General features: G+C 42.4%; 1 protein-coding gene across 2 annotated transcripts in view; it reads left to right on the plus strand.

Annotated features, from left to right (window-relative positions):
• Positions 1 to 6,361: 6,361 nt before the first annotated feature.
• LOC112263673 (polypeptide N-acetylgalactosaminyltransferase 18) overlaps positions 6,362 to 19,060 on the plus strand; it is an 85,554-nt gene continuing 72,855 nt past the window's right edge. The window contains exon 1 of one of the 2 annotated variants that reach the window (XM_042330921.1): positions 6,362 to 7,025. In XM_042330921.1, coding sequence (XP_042186855.1) covers positions 6,788 to 7,025 — 238 coding nt within the window. In that variant the 5' untranslated portion in view covers positions 6,362 to 6,787. The remainder of the gene's footprint in view (positions 7,026 to 19,060) is intronic. The other variant, XM_024440162.2, reaches the window with a different exon arrangement.

Consider the following 19,060-nt stretch of genomic DNA (forward strand, 5'->3'; position numbering starts at 1 on the left):
TGTAGGCTATAGTTCAGATTGCATCCTTGGTCCTTAGACAATAGACATAAAACTTCCTACATCCATTCACAGTGAATCATTGTTCTCTCTGTAATGTAAAGGTCAGACTCTATAAATATACAGTGTAAGGTTTGTTGATTAATGGACCCTGTCTCTACTGGCTTAGGGCAGTTTCTCTGGACCCCCGCAAAGTCCAGGTCTCTGTCGGGCCTGGGAGGCTGCTAGTGCTAGTTGCTGCAAAACTAGGCCTACTGGCTTCCACCTGCGATGGTGTTTCGTCAAACGAGGACAAGGGGGTACCTTGCTGATGTGGCAATTTGCCACAAGGTTGATCAGATAAAGCTTTTTTTGCGGCGTATTTGTGCACCTCTTGGTCTTGACTATTATTTATCCATCTTGAACAATTCACTCATTCTCCATCCGAGTCCGATCTGATTCATCCAACTTTTTTTAACTTGATAGGCAATTAGGTGATGAGTCTGAGGCGGTTTGCCGCCGGGGCCGTTGCAATATAGGCTAATTAGATTCATGAAAACTATATTGTCTGACTCACCTACTGTAGATTGGACAACACAATAACTCTGCTTGCTAATTTTATTTATAAAAAATATACAGTATCAAGGCACAAGGCGAGACCCAAATGCAGACACAGGAGGCAGATGGTTGGAGTCTTACATTGTTTATTAATCCAAAGGGGTAGGCAAGAGAATGGTTATGGACAGGCAAAAAGGTCGAAACCAGATCAGAATCCAGGAGGTACAGAGTGGCAGACAGGCTCATGGTCAAGGCAGGGAGAATGGTCAGGCAGGCGGGTACAAAGTCCAGAAACAGGCAAGGGTCAAAACCGGGAGGACTAGAAAAAGGAGAATGCAAAAAGCAAAATGCTGATTGACTTGGAAACATACAAGACACCTGAAGGGGGTGGAGACAATCACAAGGACAGGTGAAACAGATCAGGGCGTGACAATGCAGTACATATACAATTTAAACAGAGGTGTGAGATGACAGGCGCATGAGCCCCAAACTTAATGACAACACACTGCTCTGTCACTGTGGAAGCAAGGTTTCCATGGTTGGCATCCTCAGCCATTTTTATACCTGTATACAGAGATTGTTTGAGGATACTTTGACCACAACATATTAGATAATTCTATGTTGGGAAATGCCAGCATGCACTGTCAGGACTAGATGTAGTGGGTTAAAGTGGATGGAGTAGATTTGCGTCAGCAGCATGGGCTGGAATAAGGGTAAAACTATTCAGCCTATAGCACTCTCACGATTTAATGGCCTCAAAACCTAAGGGCCATCTGTCAGCCATGTCTGTCATCAGTGTGATTAAAGACAGAGAATATCATATTAATAATATGCTGGTCTAAACCCAAGGAGAGTTGCCATCTGCTTTCTATACACTTTGATTAAAAAGCTAATTCCATACCTTGAAGCAGGAGAGCTTAAGGCCAGTTCTGTACCATGCGACGAACTGTGCAGGGTTAGAACTCAGTTAAAAAGCACTTCAACTGACCCGGAAAAATCCAAGTCAATGTTTTTTAGGACAGTCTGAAAACTCCAAGATTTCCAAGACACATACTGTAGTGTAGATAGATATGGCAAGGTTAAATGAAAGGAATGGAGACTGGGCTGGAGTGGTGGGGTTGACATTAATTCTGATGTAAGTGCAAATAAGCAGAGCCAGATGAAAATAAGCACTACCATTTTACATCACACCCAGGTAGCCCTACAAACCGCTGACTTCACACTGTAGTAAATCACAGATGTGCAGTGGGCTGTATGCCTGTTAGCTGGGAGGAATGGACCACACTGATCATACTGTATAAGGGCCTGACTCATTCTCCCATGAGAGTGAAGCTGATGAGATGGAGCAGCATAGGAGACCAGTGGTTGTTTGTCATGCCACCTCAGGGCTTACACAGGGAAGGGGGAATGGAAAACAAATGGATCCCATCTTAATGATCAAATATATTTAAATAACAATGCTCTCTATGTTCAAATGTGATTCTAATGGGATTATAAAGGAATACAGTTGATATCAAATGGTAAGCAGATGGTATTACATCTTCTAATTGTGTTTGCATAATGTCTTCCCCTACTGATCCTTACAAATTTCCCATCAATGCAATTGTTAAAGCTTTTTAATTCCCAGAGATGCTGAGGCTGCTTGGTGCTCTCTACTTGTGGCATCCTCTCTCTAATCAAGTTTGTAATCGAGGCCAGCCACACAGGCGGCCAGTAATTCATTCTGTTCTGAAGAGGCAGGGACTGTGAGTGTCCCACAGCGAAGGTTGAGAGGGCACCCGCTACCTCCCTGCTGTGACATATGTTTGGTCAAACTCCTTAAGCAGTGCAGACGTCTGTCAGGGGCAAAGACCTGTCATAATTATCCGCCTTTAATCCGGTGTTGAAAACACAACTGGCCTGCTGGGGCAACATTCCCTGCCTCTCTTTCATCACATCTATTGTGAGTCTGGCCCTGCTGCTGTCTTTGACTGGTGCTTGTGATGACTAAGACACTGAGTGCAAATGACCCTCTAGGTCTCCTTCAGATCATATTGAGAAATGTAATTTTAGGTCGAATGCTGATACCAGACTTTGATACTGCCATTTATGCCCAACCCTGAGGGAGAGGAGGCTTAGAAACCCGGTGCTTTAGCAATAGGGAGCTACACAAAAGTCATGTTCTGGTCACACTGCAACAAACCTCACAAGAGGACCATGGGGCCAGTGGGATTTATGAATACAATATATAGAGTGGGCTGACCTGTAAAAAGGTATAAATTAGTTCCTCTTGATTGGTGACAGGAAAAGGGCTGTTGGAAGCTGCTGGTATCAGAGGAACATTTGGGGCATTACACAGATGTCTCTCATCTCTAAAAGCAGCCAGCATGAAGAGCGAATCAGAATGGGATTTGGGAACGTTTTGTTCCAACTGGCACACAAACAGAAAATCCATTGGCCCCACTGCACCAAGAACATTATATTCCAGCAGATATGAGAATTACAGCATGGTGCTTTGGACTGAGATTTTTACAAAACCCTCACCACTCTGACTAGGTTCTGTGGAACAAGACTGGCTTTCTGCTGTGCCCCTTAATTGAGTCTCCACTCTCTCCCACAGCTGCAGTGTGCTTGGCACTTACAAAACTGGCACTGAAGCCATTCACAAAGGGCCTGCACTCTGGGCAGACGCAAATACCAATTTTCAAAATTCAAGTTTCATACGACTAGACGATTTGAGATCCATTAACGGCATCACAACAAAAGGGAGGCCCAGAAAGGCAATTAGTGTACAGCAGAGCATGTAATTCAGGAAGGAGGATGCATTGTTGGGGTGGAGGATGAGGAATGAAGGGACATGACGGAAGAGGTGCAGCGCCCCAAACCTTTACCTTTATTAGCCTTTCACCTCTGACCAATGTCACATACCGTACATAAAGGTTGGATCTACAGTGCATTCTGAAAGTACTCAGACCACTTGACTTTTTCCACATTTTGTTACGTTACAGCATTTTTCTAAAATTGATTAAATTGTTTTCCTACTCATCAATCTACACGCAATAGCCTATAATGGCAAAACAGATTTCTAGACATTTTTGCAAATGTATTAAAAATAAAAACCTAGTCTGAGGTCCTGAGCAGGTTTTCATCAAGGATCTCTCTGTACTTTGCTCCGTTCATCTTTCCCTCGATACTGACTTGTCTCGCAGTCCCTGCCGCTGAAAAACATCCCCACAGCATGATGCTGCCACCACCATGCTTCACCGTAGGGATGGTGTCAGATTTCCTCCAGACGTGACGCCAAAGAGTTCCAGACATTCAGGCCAAAGAGTTCAATCTTGGTTTCATCAGACCAGAGAATCTTGTTTCTCATGGTCTGAGAGTCCTTTAGGTCCCTTTTGGCAAACTCCAAGCGGGCTGTCATGTGCCTTTTACTGAGGAGTTGCTTCCGCCTGGCCACTCTACCATAAAGGCCTGATTGGTGGAGTGCTACAGAGATGGTTGTCCTTCTGGAAGGTTCTCCCATCTCCACAGAGGAACTCTGGAGCTCTTTTAGAGTGACCGTCAGGTTCTTGGTCTCCTCCCTGACCAAGTCCCTTCTCTCCCGATTGCTCAGTTTGGTGGGGCGGCCAAACTTCTTCCATTTAAGGATGATGGAGGCCACTGTGTTCTTGGGAACATTCAATTCTGCAGAAATGTTTTGGTATGCTTCCGCGGATCTTTGCCTCGACACAATACTGTCTCGGAGCTCTAGCACAATTCCTTCGACTTCATGGCTTGTTTTTTCCTCTGACATGCACTGTCAACTGTGGGACCTTGTATAGACAGGTGTGTGCCTTTCCAAATCATGTCCAAACAGTTGAATTTACCACAGGTATACTCCAATCAAGTTGTAGAAACATCTCAAGGATGATCAATGGAAACAGGAAGTGCCTGAGATCAATTTCAAGTCTCATAGCAAAGGGTCTAAATACTTACCGTATGTAAATAAGGTATTTATGTTTTTTATTTGTAATAAATTAGCAAACTTGTCTAAAAACCTGTTTCGCTTTGTCATTATGAGGTACTATGTGTACATTTATTTTTATTGAATCCTTTTTAGAATAAGGCTGTAACGTAGCATAATGTGGAAAAAGTCAAGGGGTCTGAATATTTTGCGAATGCACTGTTGATAGATAGAAAAAGACAATGCAAAACCATGCATCAATGAATCGCTGTGGTGCTGAATATGTTATCTTTGCTTTACTGTAAATCCATTAACTTACAAAATAATGACGCCATATTGTTCAAGCGCTGAATCACTCGTTAGAGGGGAGGAAATAATGCCTTTCCACCAGTACATTTGCATTCCTATGAGGCATAAAACCAAAGTCTCAATGTGCAGCTGAACTCACGCTGGCATCAGAGATCAATAGCCTTCTCAACTTTACAATATAATATTGCATATCCATCTTCCATGATGCCCCCCATTGAGCGGCTGCTGAGTGTTTATTGTCGTTTTCAGGCCTGCAGGGGTGAAATCGTTTTTAGGCCTGAGGGGTGACATTTCTCTCATGCTTTCATGTTCCAGAGGAATACAGGGGGAGAGGGATCAAGGCCCTGTCTGATGCACACAGCAGGAGCAACTGGGCACACTGGGTTCCCTCCAGAAGGAGCCACTGTGCATGATGGGGTTGGTTCTAAGACCATTGAAGGAAGAACTGGCGCCAAATGCTTTCCCCATGGTCCCCACTCTAACAGTTGTAGCCTGTTTCAAGTAGGCTTCTCACTCAGGGACACCTAAATGCACACAGCAAAGATAGATTTCTGTGCCATTGTGCAATGAAATATGTTGTTGTGCATGCAGGGAAAATGTGTATTCTAAGTGACTGATTATAATAATAATGATGATGAGGATGAAAATGTGTTTCAGCACCATATTGTTTTGTTTGGCCGTCTGTTTGTCTACTTCACTGTGTCCTCACATAGCGTAACTGTGATGATCAATGGAAATGTAGTAATTGGGTTGTCCAGTGTTCCCCCCTTTGGAGAGAGAATAGGTTTAATCTACAAGCAACAAGCAGGACACTGTTATGAGATAAACGTGTTCATTTTCTAACATGAACCTTTCCTGTCGAACTGATGAAGTAGTGTGCACAAACACTTATAATACACCTTACCATTTAGGTCCCAGTGTCTCTGTCTTGTGGCTTGATAAAGTATTGCAAGTGATCTCTCACGCTCTTACTCAGTGCCACATCCATTGGAAACAAAGTTGAATGTTCAATTTGCAGGGAGACGCTATTAAAAAAATTGGTCATTAATTTATTTGGATACAAAAAAGATTAGGTGTCAACAATTACCTTAAGCGATATGGGGATAATTTTGTCACAAGAACAACACATGACATACCAACTGAGTGTTTTCTCCAAGCCAATCAGTCTGATTGTCTGTAAAGGTGGCAATATTTAATATGCTGTCATCTCTAGGATATGTTTACTAGGCCTACTCTTAGTATGTGACAGGTTGCAGATGACAAGAATGCATGTGACAAGAAATAAGCATTTGACAAGAATTTAAATGTCACATTTCACAATGTAAATTGTAGCCTAGGTTTAATCTAGTCCTTGATTGGAAAACAGTAAAGTCAAATTTAAGTCATTGTATGACTTCTTGGACTGTACAGTAGCCTACCTTTATATCAAAATAGGAACATCTTGAAACAATTACAGTTAATAATTGCTGCGACATCTTAAATGAGTAATTACTAACTATTAATTATTAGCGCAATTGAAAACCTTCACAATAACCCCCCCCTCCCCTCCCCTCCCACACATTCTAATCTAAATGAATAATTGTGGAAGTGAATGCACAGTAGCCTATTACACAATTTCACTATTGTTTCTCATTGGACAGCGTTAAACGCATGTTCCACACGCCTTCTGTCTGTCGGTGAAATCGCGACTGGTGTGGACTTGCAAATGAAGCGAAATAGGGAACGTTCGTCACCAAGACAATCACCTTTACTTTCCAACGACAGATTTTTTTTATCCATTTTTGACCTACCTATTTGGATTAAATCATAGCCTTCTGCGCGTGAAGGCAGAGTGCGGTTATTGGATCCGGAGGCGCTGGTTGCCCGCATTTGCAGAACGAATTGCATCGTTGTGGAGTTGTAATTTATCCAGGTTGCTCTCAAGTGACGCGCATAGCACATTCTAGGATTTTGGTGGGCGACAGTCGCACTTGTCCTCTGGTGTATTGAATTTCGTTGGCTGTATGGAGGGATGTCGGGATGGCTTGCACCAGGAGAACCAAAACTTTGGTGTCTACATGCGTGATCTTGAGTGGCATGACCAACATCGTGTGTCTGCTCTATGTTGGATGGGTCACTAATTATATCGCGAATGTATACATCAAAGTCCCTATGCCTGTCCCAGAGAAAAAGTTAGAAGGCGATAAGCAGGGGGAAACCCTACGGATCATAGAACGACTTGATCGACTTGAGAATGTGGTCAACCAGCACATACAAGGTAAAGTAACCACTACAAGGAGCAAGTATCCTTTACTTACCGTTTGATAGATTCTGAGTTGCATATGTTTAATTGCATTGAATGGATGGTTTGCGATGCATTAATGATATCGACCTATGTGAATGAGCCTATATCTCCAAACTCAGCAAATAATGACATTGTTGATTTATAACATAAGATGAACCTAACATGTTCCTTTATGAATAATGTGACCAACATTTGTCATCCCCTTACTTTGAGTGGTCTGCCTGTCTGGACAATGTGACAGAAAGGGAAAAGGACAATGAGATCATTGCAAAAGCCATTTATTCTCTCTGGAGGCAAAATTCCTAGTAGTCTATGTATTATAACTGGAGCAGTGTTGGTGAACTTAATGGCTTCTCCCACAGCATGAAATATACATATAGTCAATGTGTAGCTGCAGTTATACTCAACCTCATTGTTTGCTGTCTCTCACATGCTGAAGCTTAACCTTATTTTTCATACATATACATTTTGGCATAATTGTCTTTTTTTTTGTTCATCTGCTCATCAGGTGTATTATGACTGCCTATTGTGAAAATATTGAAGTTTGTTTTTCTGTTAGGCCAATAGTCTCATGAAGACTGTAGTGTATACTGTGAATGTGAAAACTAGCTCAGCGTACTGTACGTATCTGCTACAATGTCATCTATTTTGAGCTTTAAAACTCAATGTCAAATGTACTGGGACTACATTTTGAAGGATTTTATATCAATGTAATATGTCACACACAGTATATACTGTACCCAAACAGAGGTTGGTCTGTTTTCCCCAGACATAGCGTTGGATATACTGTTGAACTTGCAGCGAGTGAATTTCCACAGACATAATTTTTGTTATACTGTTCTTTATAGTATTATCTCACAAGCTCAATTGCTACAGAATGGGGCCATTAATTCAATTAATCTAATGGTAATCTGATATAAAAAAAACATTGAATATCCTTTTTACTTTGGATTCCTCTTGTGTTCTTGGGAATGTCTGGATTTCCCTTCTCAAATTCCTTCAGGCTTTGCCCCTAGCATACAGCATACAGTTACTCCATACTCATACTGTAATTCTCTCCCTCCCTTTTTGTGTCATGATTTGAGCTTCACTCTTGTCAACACGAGAATAATGTGAACCAGGCTCTGATTTGACAGGTAGAGTATGAGTTACGGGGAGACACCCATCCCTAGGTCACGGGCAGAGGTGGACTTCACTGAGCTGTGAGGCACCATACATAGTCAAGCCTGGCTGGCCAGTTGTGGTGCCAAGACTACATTTCACTATTTGGCACTGACAGAGAGCAGCCTGTTGAACAGCGCTCTGTACGTTTTCTATGTAAGAGTGTCTGCCTAACTGTCATCTCCTCAGGAAATGTTTGGACTATTTGTGTTACTCAAAAGGGGAAATGTCGCATTAGGTCAGATTGTAAAGATCAATTCAATGTGCCACAGAACACGGAAACACTGGAAGGACAGAATGCCCTCTGTCTATAGCACTATACTGTATGGATGACGGGTGGACTGATAAAACATGCACTGTAACTCAGCTGTGCATGCATGTTGCTTTGGAATGTATCATCACTCAGCCTATTAGAGGACCTCAGATTTGAGATAGGTTTGAAGACACGGCTTGGGCAGGCATAAAAAAAATGTGGATTAGTTTTTGTAGAATAGTAAACTAGGAAGACTACTACTCAGAACACATCTAGAGTTCTGTTTATCTTGCCAATGTAACTGCCAAGAATGAAAATATTTCTAGTTTGCTGTCCCTGTAACTGTCACAGACACACACACACACACACACACACATACTTTTGTTTTACTATCCTTGTGGGGACCAACAAATATATTCCCATTCAAAATCCTATTTTCCCTAACCCTAAATCTAACCCTAACTCCTAAACCTCTAACCCTGACCTTAATTCTACCCATAATCCTTATTGTAACCCTAAACCTAGCTGCTAAGCCTAAAATAGCCCTTTTCCTCGTGGGGACCGGCGAAATGTCCCCACTTATCCAAATGTTCTTGTTTGACTATCCTTGTAAGGACTTCTGGTCCCCACAAGGATAGTAAAACTAAACCACACACACCTCAAACGCTGCTTGAGATGTAAAGATAATGCCCCATGTCCGACAGTGTGTCACTGCATGTGGGAAGGGTACATTTTCACCATGTTGGACAAATCAAATCAAATTTTATTTGTCACATACACATGGTTAGCAGATGTTAATGCGAGTGTAGCGAAATGCTTGTGCTTCTAGTTCCGACAATGCAGTAATAACCAACAAGTAGTCTAACTAACAATTCCAAAACTACTGTCTTATACACACAAGTGTAAGGGGATAAAGAATATGTACATAAAGATATATGGATGAGTGATGGTACAGAGCGGCATAGGCAAGATGCAGTAGATGGTATTGAGTACAGTATATACATATGAGATGAGTATGTAAACAAAGTGGCATAGTTAAAGTGGCTAGTGATACATGTATTACATAAAGATGCAGTAGATGATATAGAGTACAGTATATACGTATACATATGAGATGAATAATGTAGGGTATGTAAACATTATATTAGGTAGCATTGTTTAAAGTGGCTAGTGATATATTTTACATTTCCCATCAATTCCCATTATTAAAGTGGCTGGAGTTGAGTCAGTGTGTTGGCAGCAGCCACTCAATGTTAGTGGTGGCTGTTTAACAGTCTGATGGCCGTGAGATAGAAGCTGTTTTTCAGTCTCTCGGTCCCAGCTTTGATGCACTGACCTCGCCTTCTGGATGATAGCAGGGTGAACAGGCAGTGGTTCGGGTGGTTGTTGTCCTTGATGATCTTTATGGCCTTCCTGTAACATCGGGTGGTGTAGGTGTCCTGGAGGGCAGGTAGTTTGCCCCCAGGGATGCGTTGTGCAGACCTCACTACCCTCTGGAGAGCCTTACGGTTGTGGGCGGAGCAGTTGCCGTACCAGGCGGTGATACAGCCCGCCAGGATGCTCTCGATTGTGCATCTGTAGAAGTTTGTGAGTGCTTTTGGTGACAAGCCAAATTTCTTCAGCCTCCTGAGGTTGAAGAGGCGCTGCTGCGCCTTCTTCACAATGCTGCCTGTGTGGGTGGACCAATTCAGTTTGTCTGTGATGTGTATGCCGAGGAACTTAAAACTTGCTACCCTCTCCACTACTGTTCCATCGATGTGGATAGGGGGGTGTTCCCTCTGCTGTTTCCTGAAGTCCACAATCATCTCCTTAGTTTTGTTGACGTTGAGTGTGAGGTTATTTTCCTGACACCACACTCCGAGGGCCCTCACCTCCTCCATGTAGGCCGTCTCGTCATTGTTGGTAATCAAGCCTACCACTGTTGTGTCGTCCGCAAACTTGATGATTGAGTTGGAGGCGTGCGTGGCCACGCAGTCGTGGGTGAACAGGGAGTACAGGAGAGGGCTCAGAACGCACCCTTGTGGGGCCCCAGTGTTGAGGATCAGCGGGGTGGAGATGTTGTTGCCTACCCTCACCACCTGGGGGCGGCCCGTCAGGAAGTCCAGTACCCAGTTGCACAGGGTGGGGTCGAGACCCAGGGTCTCACATAGGTATTCCTCTTGTCCAGATGGGTTAGGGCAGTGTGCAGTGTGGTTGAGATTGCATCGTCTGTGGACCTATTTGGGCGGTAAGCAAATTGGAGTGGGTCTAGGGTGTCAGGTAGGGTGGAGGTGATATGGTCCTTGACTAGTCTCTCAATGCACTTCATGATGACGGAAGTGAGTGCTACGAGGCGGTAGTCGTTTAGCTCAGTTACCTTAGCTTTCTTGGGAACAGGAACAATGGTGGCCCTCTTGAAGCATGTGGGAACAGCAGACTGGGGTAGGGATTGATTGAATATGTCCGTAAACACACCAGCCAGCTGGTCTGCGCATGCTCTGAGGGCGCGGCTGGGGATGCCGTCTGGGCCTACAGCCTTGCGAGGGTTAACATGTTTAAATGTTTTACTCACCTCGGCTGCAGTGAAGGAGAGGCCGCATGTTTTGGTTGCAGGCCGTGTCAGTGGCACTGTATTGTCCTCAAAGCGGGCAAAAAAGTTATTTAGTCTGCCTGGGAGCAAGACTTCCTGGTCTGTGACGGGGCTGGTTATCATTTTGTAATCCGTGATTGACTGTAGACCCTGCCACATACCTCTTGTGTCTGAGCCGTTGAATTGAGATTCTACTTTGTCTCTATACTGACGCTTAGCTTGTTTGATTGCCTTGTGGAGGGAATAGCTATACTGTTTGTATTCGGTCATATTTCCGGTCACCTTGCCCTGATTTAAAAGCAGTGGTTTGTGCTTTCAGTTTCACGCGAATGCTGCCATCAGTCCACGGTTTCTGGTTTGGGAATGTTTTAATCGTTGCTATGGGAACGACATCTTCAACGCACGTTCTAATGAACTCGCACACCGAATCAGCGTATTCGTCAATGTTGTTGTCTGACGTAATACGAAACATATCCCAGTCCACGTGACGGAAGCAGTCTTGGAGTGTGGAATCAGATTGGTCGGACCAGCGTTGAACAGACCTCAGCGTGGGAGCTTCTTGTTTTAGTTTCTGTCTGTAGGCAGGGATCAACAAAATGGAGTCGTGGTCAGCTTTTCTGAAAGGAGGGCGGGGCAATCGATATGCTGATACAATTTAGGGAGTCTTGTTTTCAGATTAGCCTTGTTAAAATCCCCAGCTACAATGAATGCAGCCTCAGGATGTATGGATTCCAGTTTGCAAAGAGTCAAATAAAGTTCGTTCAGAGCCATCGACGTGTCTGCTTGGGGGAATATATATATACGGCTGTGATTATAATCGAAGAGAATTCCCTTGGTGATAGATGCGGACGACATTTGATTGTGAGGAATTCTAAATCAGGTGAACAGAAGGACTTGAGTTCCTGTATGCTTTTGTGACCACACCACGTCTCATTAGCCATAAGGCATACGCCCCCGCCCCTCTTCTTACCAGAAAGATGTTTGTTTCTGTCGGCGCGATGCGTGGAGAAACCAGCTGGCTGCACCAACTCCGATAGCGTCTCTCCAGTGAGCCATGTTTCCGTGAAGCAAAGAACGTTACAGTCTCTGATGTCCCTCTGGAATGCTACCCTTGCTCGGATTTCATCAACCTTGTTGTCAAGAGACTGGACATTGGCGAGAAGTATACTGGGGAGTGGTGCACGATGAGCCCGTCTCTGGAGTCTGACCAGAAGACCGCTACGTTTCCCTCTTTTACGAAGTCGTTTTTTTGGGTCGCCAGCTGGGATCCATTCCGTTGTCCTGGGTGAAAGGCAGAACACAGGATCCGCTTCGCGAAAGTCATATTCTTGGTCTTACTGATGGTGAGTTGACGCTGCTCTTATATTCAGTAGTTCTTCTCGACTGTATGTAATGAAACCTAAGATGACCTGGGGTACTAATGGAAGAAATAACATGTAAAAAAAAAAAAAAAAAAAACTGCACAGTTTCCTAGGAACGCGGAGCGAGGCGGCCATCTCTGTCGGCGCCGGAAGTACGCCGACAGTCGGTTAAAATGTGTCTGACTGATGTCACCTCCATACTCAATATAATACGGCTTGAAAACTCCTCATATCAATATTTGATTGAGGGCAGTGGTCTGCATTTGTCTAAAGAGCGCATAAGGCACTGCACACAACCCTTGATTTGTATTAAGCACAGTCACTGAATGAGGCTTGGCTGGGTGCTGAAAAGTCCACACACGCCCACCATAAGTGCTGTTACTGCACTCTACGGCATTCTAAAGTGCCTATTAGGACATCCAATAGTCAAAGGTATATGAAATACAAATGGTATAGAGAGAAATAGTCTACGTGTCATAATTCCTATAATAACTACAACTTAAAACTTCTTAACTGGGAATATTGAAGAACTGGGAATATTGAAACACCAGCTTTCATATGTTCTGAGCAAGGAACTTAAACATTAGCTTTTTTAGATGGCACATATTGCACTTTTACTTTCTTCTCCAACACTGTGTTTTCGCATTATTTAAACATGTTTCATTATATATTTGAGACTAAATACATAAATAAAATCTATTATATTAAGTTAAAATACAAGTGTTCATTGTTCACTCAGCATTGTTGTAATTGTCATTATTACAAAAATATATATATATATATTCGGACGATTAATCGGTACCTGTTTATTTTTTTTGGGCCTCCAATAATCGGTATCGGCGTTGAAAAATCATAATCGGTCGACCTCTAATAGAATTGTGTCTTGTGCTGTATAACACTGGGCATCATTCAGGCATCAACCACTCAGAATGATGGTGTTTGTATTGTAAGTGTGAAGTGTCTTTCCTCCTGCAATGTGTATACCTGCCTTTTTATGAGCATACCATGGCTCACATTTGGAGCCGTTCAAGAGTGCTCCTCTACACAGGTAACCGCGAATTCACTTGAGAGGTCCTGAGTCATAAAAAAGTGAATATGAATTTAGACATGACAGAACTCAAAGGAGTTTTCTTCCTTAAAGTACAGCTGTGCCTCAGAGACTTTACTATAGATCTCCCCTCTGAACACGAGGAAAGCAAAGACAAAGTATGGGTGTATTTAATGGTGATTGTTTTTGTGAGAAGGCAGTGGTCCTCTGGTTTATTTTACCTCGGGGGGCTGTATATTACCCCTGGGGATAACTAATGCTATGTTGCTGATTCAGAGGGAGATGGTGATGCTATTTGATTGGAAGGCCTCAATCAAATCAACCTGTCAAATCAATTGAAAAGCCCTCTAAATCACAATGAGTGTTTACTCTTGAGAAGACGAGTGAGAGAGGGGACGTGTGTGTGTGTGTGTGTGTGTGTTATACACTCCTTGCTGGAGGGCAGGTAATAAATGTTGTATAATGGAAGAAGACATGTATAGCCGATGGTTTTATCTTTTTGCATGGTTTTGGCTATAGAGCATTTATCTGCCTTGTTGCTTCCACAAAAATATCACCCCCCGTATTCTGCCATGCCAAGTCAGTTTGCCCCCACATCCTTTCAATTAAATATTGAATGACATAATGGCTGCAAGAGGCAGCAGGCGTTGACCAAGTGTCATAATAATACATTATGCTTAACTTGCTGAATATAGATTGAATATGGATCGAAAAAAAGTGGTTATCTTGATCTAACATTAGGGCTGAACAGGCCGTGTTCAGCTGATCTGCTGACTGTTGGGAAGCTACCCAAAATACTAATCAAATCATTGGCGATGCCAGGTTACTTTTGTTTTTTGTAAACGTTACTTAATGCATCAAAGACTAACACGCAACCCAAACCGGCTACGCGCGTGCACCAACGTGCTCAAATTTATTTTGTCCCCCGACACCAAACGCAATCACGACACGCAGGTTCAAATATCAAAACAAACTCTGAACCAATGACAATAATTTGGGGACAGGTCGAAAAGCATTAAACATGTATGGCAATTTAGCTAGTTATCTTGCACTTGCTAGCTAATTTGTCCTATTTAGCTAGCTTGCTGTTGCTAGCTAATTTGTCCTGGGATATACACATTGAGTTGTTATTTTACTTGAAATGCACAAGGTGCTCTACTCAATTAATCCACACATAAAGCGGCCAACCGAATCCTTTCTAGTCATCTCTCCTCCTTCCAGGCTTTTACATCTTTCAACTTATATGGTGATTGGCATCTACATTTTCATAGTATTACCACGACAACCGACAAAACATTTAGTCTTTCAATCACCCACGTGGGTATAACCAATGAGGAGATGGCACGTGGGTACCTGCTTCTATAAACCAATGAGGAGATGGGAGAAGCAGGACTTGCAGCGTGATCTGCGTCAGTAATAGGAATTACTTCTATTTTAGCCCTTGGCAACGCAGACGCTCATTGGTGTGCGCGAGCAGTTTCATTAGATATTTAGTTACAGTCTGAAGTTTACATACACTTAGGTTGGAGTCATTAAATCTCGTTTTACAACCACGCCAAAACTATAGTGTGTTAACAATACATTTGTGGAAAGTCGGTTAGGACATCTACTTTGCATGACACAAGTCATTTTCCAACAATTGTTCAGACAGATTATTTCACTTATAATTCACTGTATTACAATTCCAGTGGTTCAGAAGTTTACATGCAATAAGTTGACTGTGCATTTAAACAGCTTGGGAAATTCCAGAAAATGATGTTATGGCTTTAGAAGCTTCTGATAGGCTAATTGACATCATTTGATTCAATTGGAGGTGTACCTGTGGATGTATTTCAAGACCTACCTTCAAACTCAGTGCCTCTTTGCTTGACATCATGGGAAAATCAAAAGAAATCAGCCAAGACCCCAGAAAAAAATGTAGACCTCCACAAATCTGATTCATCCTTCGGAGCAATTTCCAAACGCCTGACGATACCACGTTCATCTGTACAAACAATAGTACGCAAGTATAAACAACATGGAACCACACAGTCGTCATACCGCTTGGGAAGGGGACGCGTTTAGTCTTTTAGAGATGAACGTACTTTGGTGCGAAAAATACAAATCAATCCCAGAACAACAACGAAGGACATTGTGAAGATGCTGGAGGAAACGGGTACAAAAGCATCTAAATCCACAGTAAAACGAGTCCTATATTGACATAACCTGAAAGGCCGCTCAGCAAGGAAGAAACCACTGCTCCAAAACCGCCACAAAAAAGCCAGACTACGGTTTGCAACTGCACATGGGGACACAGATCGTACTTTTTGGAGAAATGTCCTCTGGTCTGAAGAGACAAAAATCAAATATTTTGGGCCGTAATGACCATCGTTTTGTTTGGAGGGAAAAGGGGGAGGCTTGCAAGCCGAAGAACACATCCCAACCGTGAAGCATGGGGGTGGCAGCATCATGTTGTGGGGGTGCTTTACTGCAGGAGGGACTGGTGCACTTCACAAAATAGATGGCATCATGAGGGAGGAAACGTATGTGGATATATTGAAGCAACATCTCAAGACATCAATCAGGAAGTTAAAGCTTGGTCGCAAATGGGTCATCCAAATGGACAATAACCCCAAGCATACTTCCAAAGTTCTGGCAAAATGACTTAAGGACAACAAAGTCAAGGTATTGGAGTGACCATCACAAAGCCCTGACCTCAATCCTATAGAACATTTGTGGACAGGACTGATAAAGCGTGTCTGAGCAAGGAGGCCTACAAACCTGACTCAGTTACACCAGCTCTGTCAGGAGGAATGGGCTAAAATTCACCCAACTTATTGTGGGAAGCTTGTGGAAGGGTATCCAATACATTTGACCCAAGTTAAACCATTTAAAGGCAATGCTACCAAATACTAATTGAGTGCATGTAAACTTCTGACCCACTGGGAATGTGATGAAAGAAAGAAAAGCTGAAATCATTCTCTCTACTATTATTCTGACATTTCACATTCTTAAAATAAAGTGGTGATCCTAACTGACCTAAGACAGGGAATTTTTAATAGGATTAAATGTCAGATATTGTGAAAAACTGAGTTTAAATATATTTGGCTAAGGTGTATGTAAACTTCCGACTTCAACTGGAAGTACCCGGCCTTGTACTGACAATCTGTATGTACTATTAAGGGACCAATGAATATCCTCATTTCAGAGCAGAATGCAGAAATGCTGTAACCCTTTTCCCTCAAAGGGAAGTGGAGATGCAGTATCTCATTCTCCCATGCTGCCTTTTAACTCTCCGAATGCCTCTTAGCAACTCCCACAGTTAATTACCTTTGCAGGTTATGGGTTGGTAGAATCTGGGTGTCGGGGTAGCATTGGTGCCACGGTAACAGAGTAGAAATGTTGTCCTTTCTCTACAGGGTGTCTGTTCTTTACAGAGTACAGCCTCAATGTATGTAGTGGTTTTGGGATTGACAATTTACTGGAATAACAATTAAGATCTACCAATCCTTAGGGAATGTGGTGTCAGTGAACGTGTGCTGAAGCAGGGGTGGAGTGTGAGTGTGGAAAGGGAGTCTCCAGAATGTTGATTTGCTTTACCAGTAATGGAACGATTGAGTTACAGAGAAACAAATGCGCTGGAGGATGATTGCTAATGAAAACAATTAATTACCTTGAATCCAGAGGGCAAAAGCATCATGAAGAAAATCAAAATAAATTAGAAATTGTAACCTCCCTTGCAAGTATTTCAGTTCCAAGAGTGTCCCCTGACAATTTACTCTAAACAGGAAACTATTTATGGCACTTCTTCAAGGCTGCCGTTCCATGTTTATTTGAATTAACTAATAAAATAGTGTCTTCATGTAATTGTTGTTAGTCACTACTGTGATTCTGAGGTAGATTTATGTCTCATTTCTGGAGAAGTGTAAGGAGGAGGTTATTTTTACGGTTTACTCCGTATCTGCTATAATATCTAGAAAGCAATGTACAGATAATTCAGAACAGCGTTTAGAAGTGTCCCACTGAAATAAAAGCATTTGACAGCTCTCTCTGGCTATACCATGATTAAGATGGTCCCATGCAGACTCTGCCTCTCCTCTATACCCCACCATCATCCCAAGCAATTTCTCAGTCCCTCATATCTGCCCAGTCTATTTGCTAAGTGCACACATGGGCACAAAGACAGCTTGTGTTCCACCATACAGCATTTTTAGGGAAGGCTCATCTCCATGTGGTGAAACGAGGAAGCTGAGTGAAGGTGACAGTAACTTAGACAAATTGGAGTGCTTTGTTTTTACATGCTAGATTGTCTACCCATATTCGTCTGCCTTCCTATTTACTTCATAATTCATGCCTCTGAGTAAGAAAGTAACATTTTGGTTTGAGCAGAAAAAGCCCTTTATTTCTGGAGTTCAACAGTCTTTCTAGTTTTCTAATACTGTTTTATTCTTTGATTTATTGATTTATGAGTAGGACTGTTTTCTCATAGAGCAGGAAATACCAGGATGTACTACACAGGGGAAATGCACAAACTCATTTTCTTATTTAGGAATTCATACAGAAACTCGGTGGTGCAAATCGAGGTCGTGCAGAGCACAGCACAGTCTGACTGCATTCGAGAAAAGGTCTGGAGAAATTTACAGATGTAGGATCTTAATTTGAGCTATTTCGCTACAGCAGGAAAATAATCCTCAGCAACAGGAAATGTGAATTATTATGTGGATTATAATTCATGTACATTTTTGTAGGGGTTGATGCATTTTTCAAAGGGAAAATCAAGTCTGAAATTTTCAATTACAAACTTCAGAAGCCTTTTTAAACCTTAAATACACTACATGTCCTGCAATTCAGGGAGGTTCAACTGCAACACAGTGATCAAATTAAGATCCTATATCTGTAATGAAGATGTCTTATTCCGTAGGTAGTGTGTGCAGGTTGAGACATTTAAGGGAGGGTATCGCTGGAGTCTATTGGCAAAGAGGAAAAGAAGAGTTGTTCTTATTGCATGCCTTATTTCTCTATGCCTCTGCACCTCTCCCTGATGAATCAGCAGACTACAGTTGTAGGATCTGAATTTGATCACCCTGTTGCAGGAGAACTTTCAAATGTAGTGTATTTGAGGTTTAAAAAGGCTTCTGAAGTTTGACATTTTCACAGACATTTCAGACTGAATTTACCCTTATGAAAAATGTATCAACCTCTACAAAAATGTATATTAATTATAATCTACATAATAATTCACATTTCCTGTTGCTGCAGGATATTTTAACCACTGTATCAAACTGGCTCAAATGAATATCCTACATATGTATCCTGCTGAAGGTTGGTGTAAACCATTGATTGATAACCCAGAGACTGAAGGAAGTGAGACAGAGAGAGATGATGACGGGAAGGAAGGAAGAGACTCAGCAGGAGACTGCATCACCAGTGGCCTGCCCGAGGATTCATCACTGTTAACCCTAATTGGGATGTTAATCAAAATGCATATGTCTCATCATGTCCCCTACTCACTGGCTCCCAGGGCTTTTTAAAACATGAATAATCCATCACTGATCCAGAAGTGAACCGAATGGACCTAACTAACTGTTATACTGTGGGTCATTGTGTGTTATTCTATGATAGTTATTCATTGGCACA

Source organism: Oncorhynchus tshawytscha, linkage group LG12, assembly GCF_018296145.1.
Source record: "Oncorhynchus tshawytscha isolate Ot180627B linkage group LG12, Otsh_v2.0, whole genome shotgun sequence".
Classification (NCBI taxonomy): Eukaryota; Metazoa; Chordata; class Actinopteri; order Salmoniformes; family Salmonidae; genus Oncorhynchus; species Oncorhynchus tshawytscha.